This window comes from Pyxicephalus adspersus, chromosome 1 (assembly GCF_032062135.1).
Source record: "Pyxicephalus adspersus chromosome 1, UCB_Pads_2.0, whole genome shotgun sequence".
Taxonomy (NCBI): domain Eukaryota; kingdom Metazoa; phylum Chordata; class Amphibia; order Anura; family Pyxicephalidae; genus Pyxicephalus; species Pyxicephalus adspersus.
This window is the reverse complement of record NC_092858.1, coordinates 62,587-64,375: the sequence shown is the minus strand read 5'-3', so window position 1 is coordinate 64,375 and position 1,789 is coordinate 62,587. Positions and strand designations below refer to the sequence as shown.

Below are 1,789 nucleotides of genomic sequence, written 5' to 3'. Positions count from 1 at the left end.
TGCAGCTCTCCTCATTGCAGCTTTCCACAATGCAGCTTTTCTAATTGCAGTCCTCCTCTTTGCAGCTCCTAGTGCAGCTTTTCACAGTGCAGGGCCTTACCATTAGCTGAGTTTTGATTGGTGGGGATGTGCACAGGACTACCACCAATAGGTACTGGAGCTGGAATTATCTTCCTTGGTCTTTGGTTTTCTCTTTCAGTCTGTGTGATTTGTTGGGTGTTTCATGTGAACTCAGTTTGTCATATAATGTTATATCATTCCAGCTGCAGCTTCTCCAGCTGGCTGTACATCACGGATCATTGTCCAATCAGCCTCTGCGGAGTGTTCTATCACCTGGATGACAGCAATGATTACACCACCCCTGCTGTGCTGATGACAAACTCAGGTAGGTGTTGGAAAGGAGGTGAGTGAAAAAGATAGAGTAAGGTAGAATGAAATGTGGAGAGGTAGAAGATGAGTTTATGAATTTCTGACTATATAACAGATTTTTCAGAAAACATAAACACGGGGACATGGCAAGAAATACTTCAATATCATTGCGGTACTTGAGATTTAGAGGTCCATTTTAGGGGTAATTGGATTAGGAGCTTCTTCAATTATAGGGTTGTTATGTTATGTTATGTTATGTTTTGTTATGTTATGTTACATCTGATGCGGGATGCCCAGTCTTTGGTGGATACCTCCCAGGATTTGTGAAAACTGTTTAGTAATCCTGTAATCTGTAGAAGAAGAATTCACATAATTCTAAATAATCTCTGCAATGACATGGCGTCCACCCTAATCTCCCCCAGTTCTTAGAGAGGCACCGACAATTGGCTGCACAATAACTCCTGATAAAGATTAGCAGCTCTTTGACCTAATAGAAGGTTACGTATTTACTGGTCATGTCTTGTTGGCAGCAAAGGAGCACAATGCGTGTAATACCTGGCCTGTTGTAAGAGATGCAAAGCTATTAAGAAGTCAAGAAGAGGAACCGATTTTAAGGAAAATTATTTAATGAATTTAAAAAATAAAAATTTCCATTGGTTCATGTAAAAATCCAAACATTCCATACTTCAGATCAATTTTTATTAGTAAACTGAATGTTGGGAAGAGAAAAGTGTTATAGGAGAGGCAGCTGTGAGGATTTCTTGTTGCACAAAGCATTCAATACCAGTATATCTACAGTCATATATATTAGAGCAGAGCCTACTGTGTACTGACACCCCAAAATTTCAAGGTTTCATGAATAGTGTTATTCTTCAGATTCAGACCAGTTACAAAATCATCACAAAAATCCATCATTTCGTTACGTTTTTAAAAGAACCAAAAAACCTAAATGGTCATTCAAAATACATTCAATTACACAATGGGCAGCAACTTTATTGATAGGGTAAACAAATGCCTGGTTGTTAAGGTAATCAGCTTTCACTTTCAATAAAATATAAGTGGTACTACATCAGGTGTCCCCAAATTATCAATTACATTACATTCTTGAATATCTTAACAACCAGCTAATATCAAATATTAGGTTTAGATTACTGATTAGGAATACATCATTTTTTCATCATTTTATAGAACAGAGCTTTAACTGAACTAAGGCAAGTTCATACAACCCTAACAACAAAAACAATTATTATTTAAAGAACCTAAAAATCTTTAAAACCCTGACCCTTACATAAACTCTCCTACAAAAACACCAAAACCTTCCCCTGGACAAGTTCAACCCAGAAGCTTCCAAACATAAACATCTGATTTATGAAAGCTCTCCAAGGCTGGAGAGGATACACTTACATCAGTGAAGCTGGGT

The 1,789-nt window shown here is 37.5% G+C and overlaps 1 protein-coding gene across 1 annotated transcript in view; it reads left to right on the top strand.

Annotated features, from left to right (window-relative positions):
* The window catches only part of LOC140321751 (protein sel-1 homolog 3-like), a 58,325-nt gene that overhangs the window by 8,583 nt on the left and 47,953 nt on the right, over positions 1–1,789 (top strand). The window contains exon 3 of the mRNA XM_072398539.1: positions 264–385. Within this exon, the coding sequence (XP_072254640.1) occupies positions 264–385 (122 nt within the window). The remainder of the gene's footprint in view (positions 1–263; positions 386–1,789) is intronic.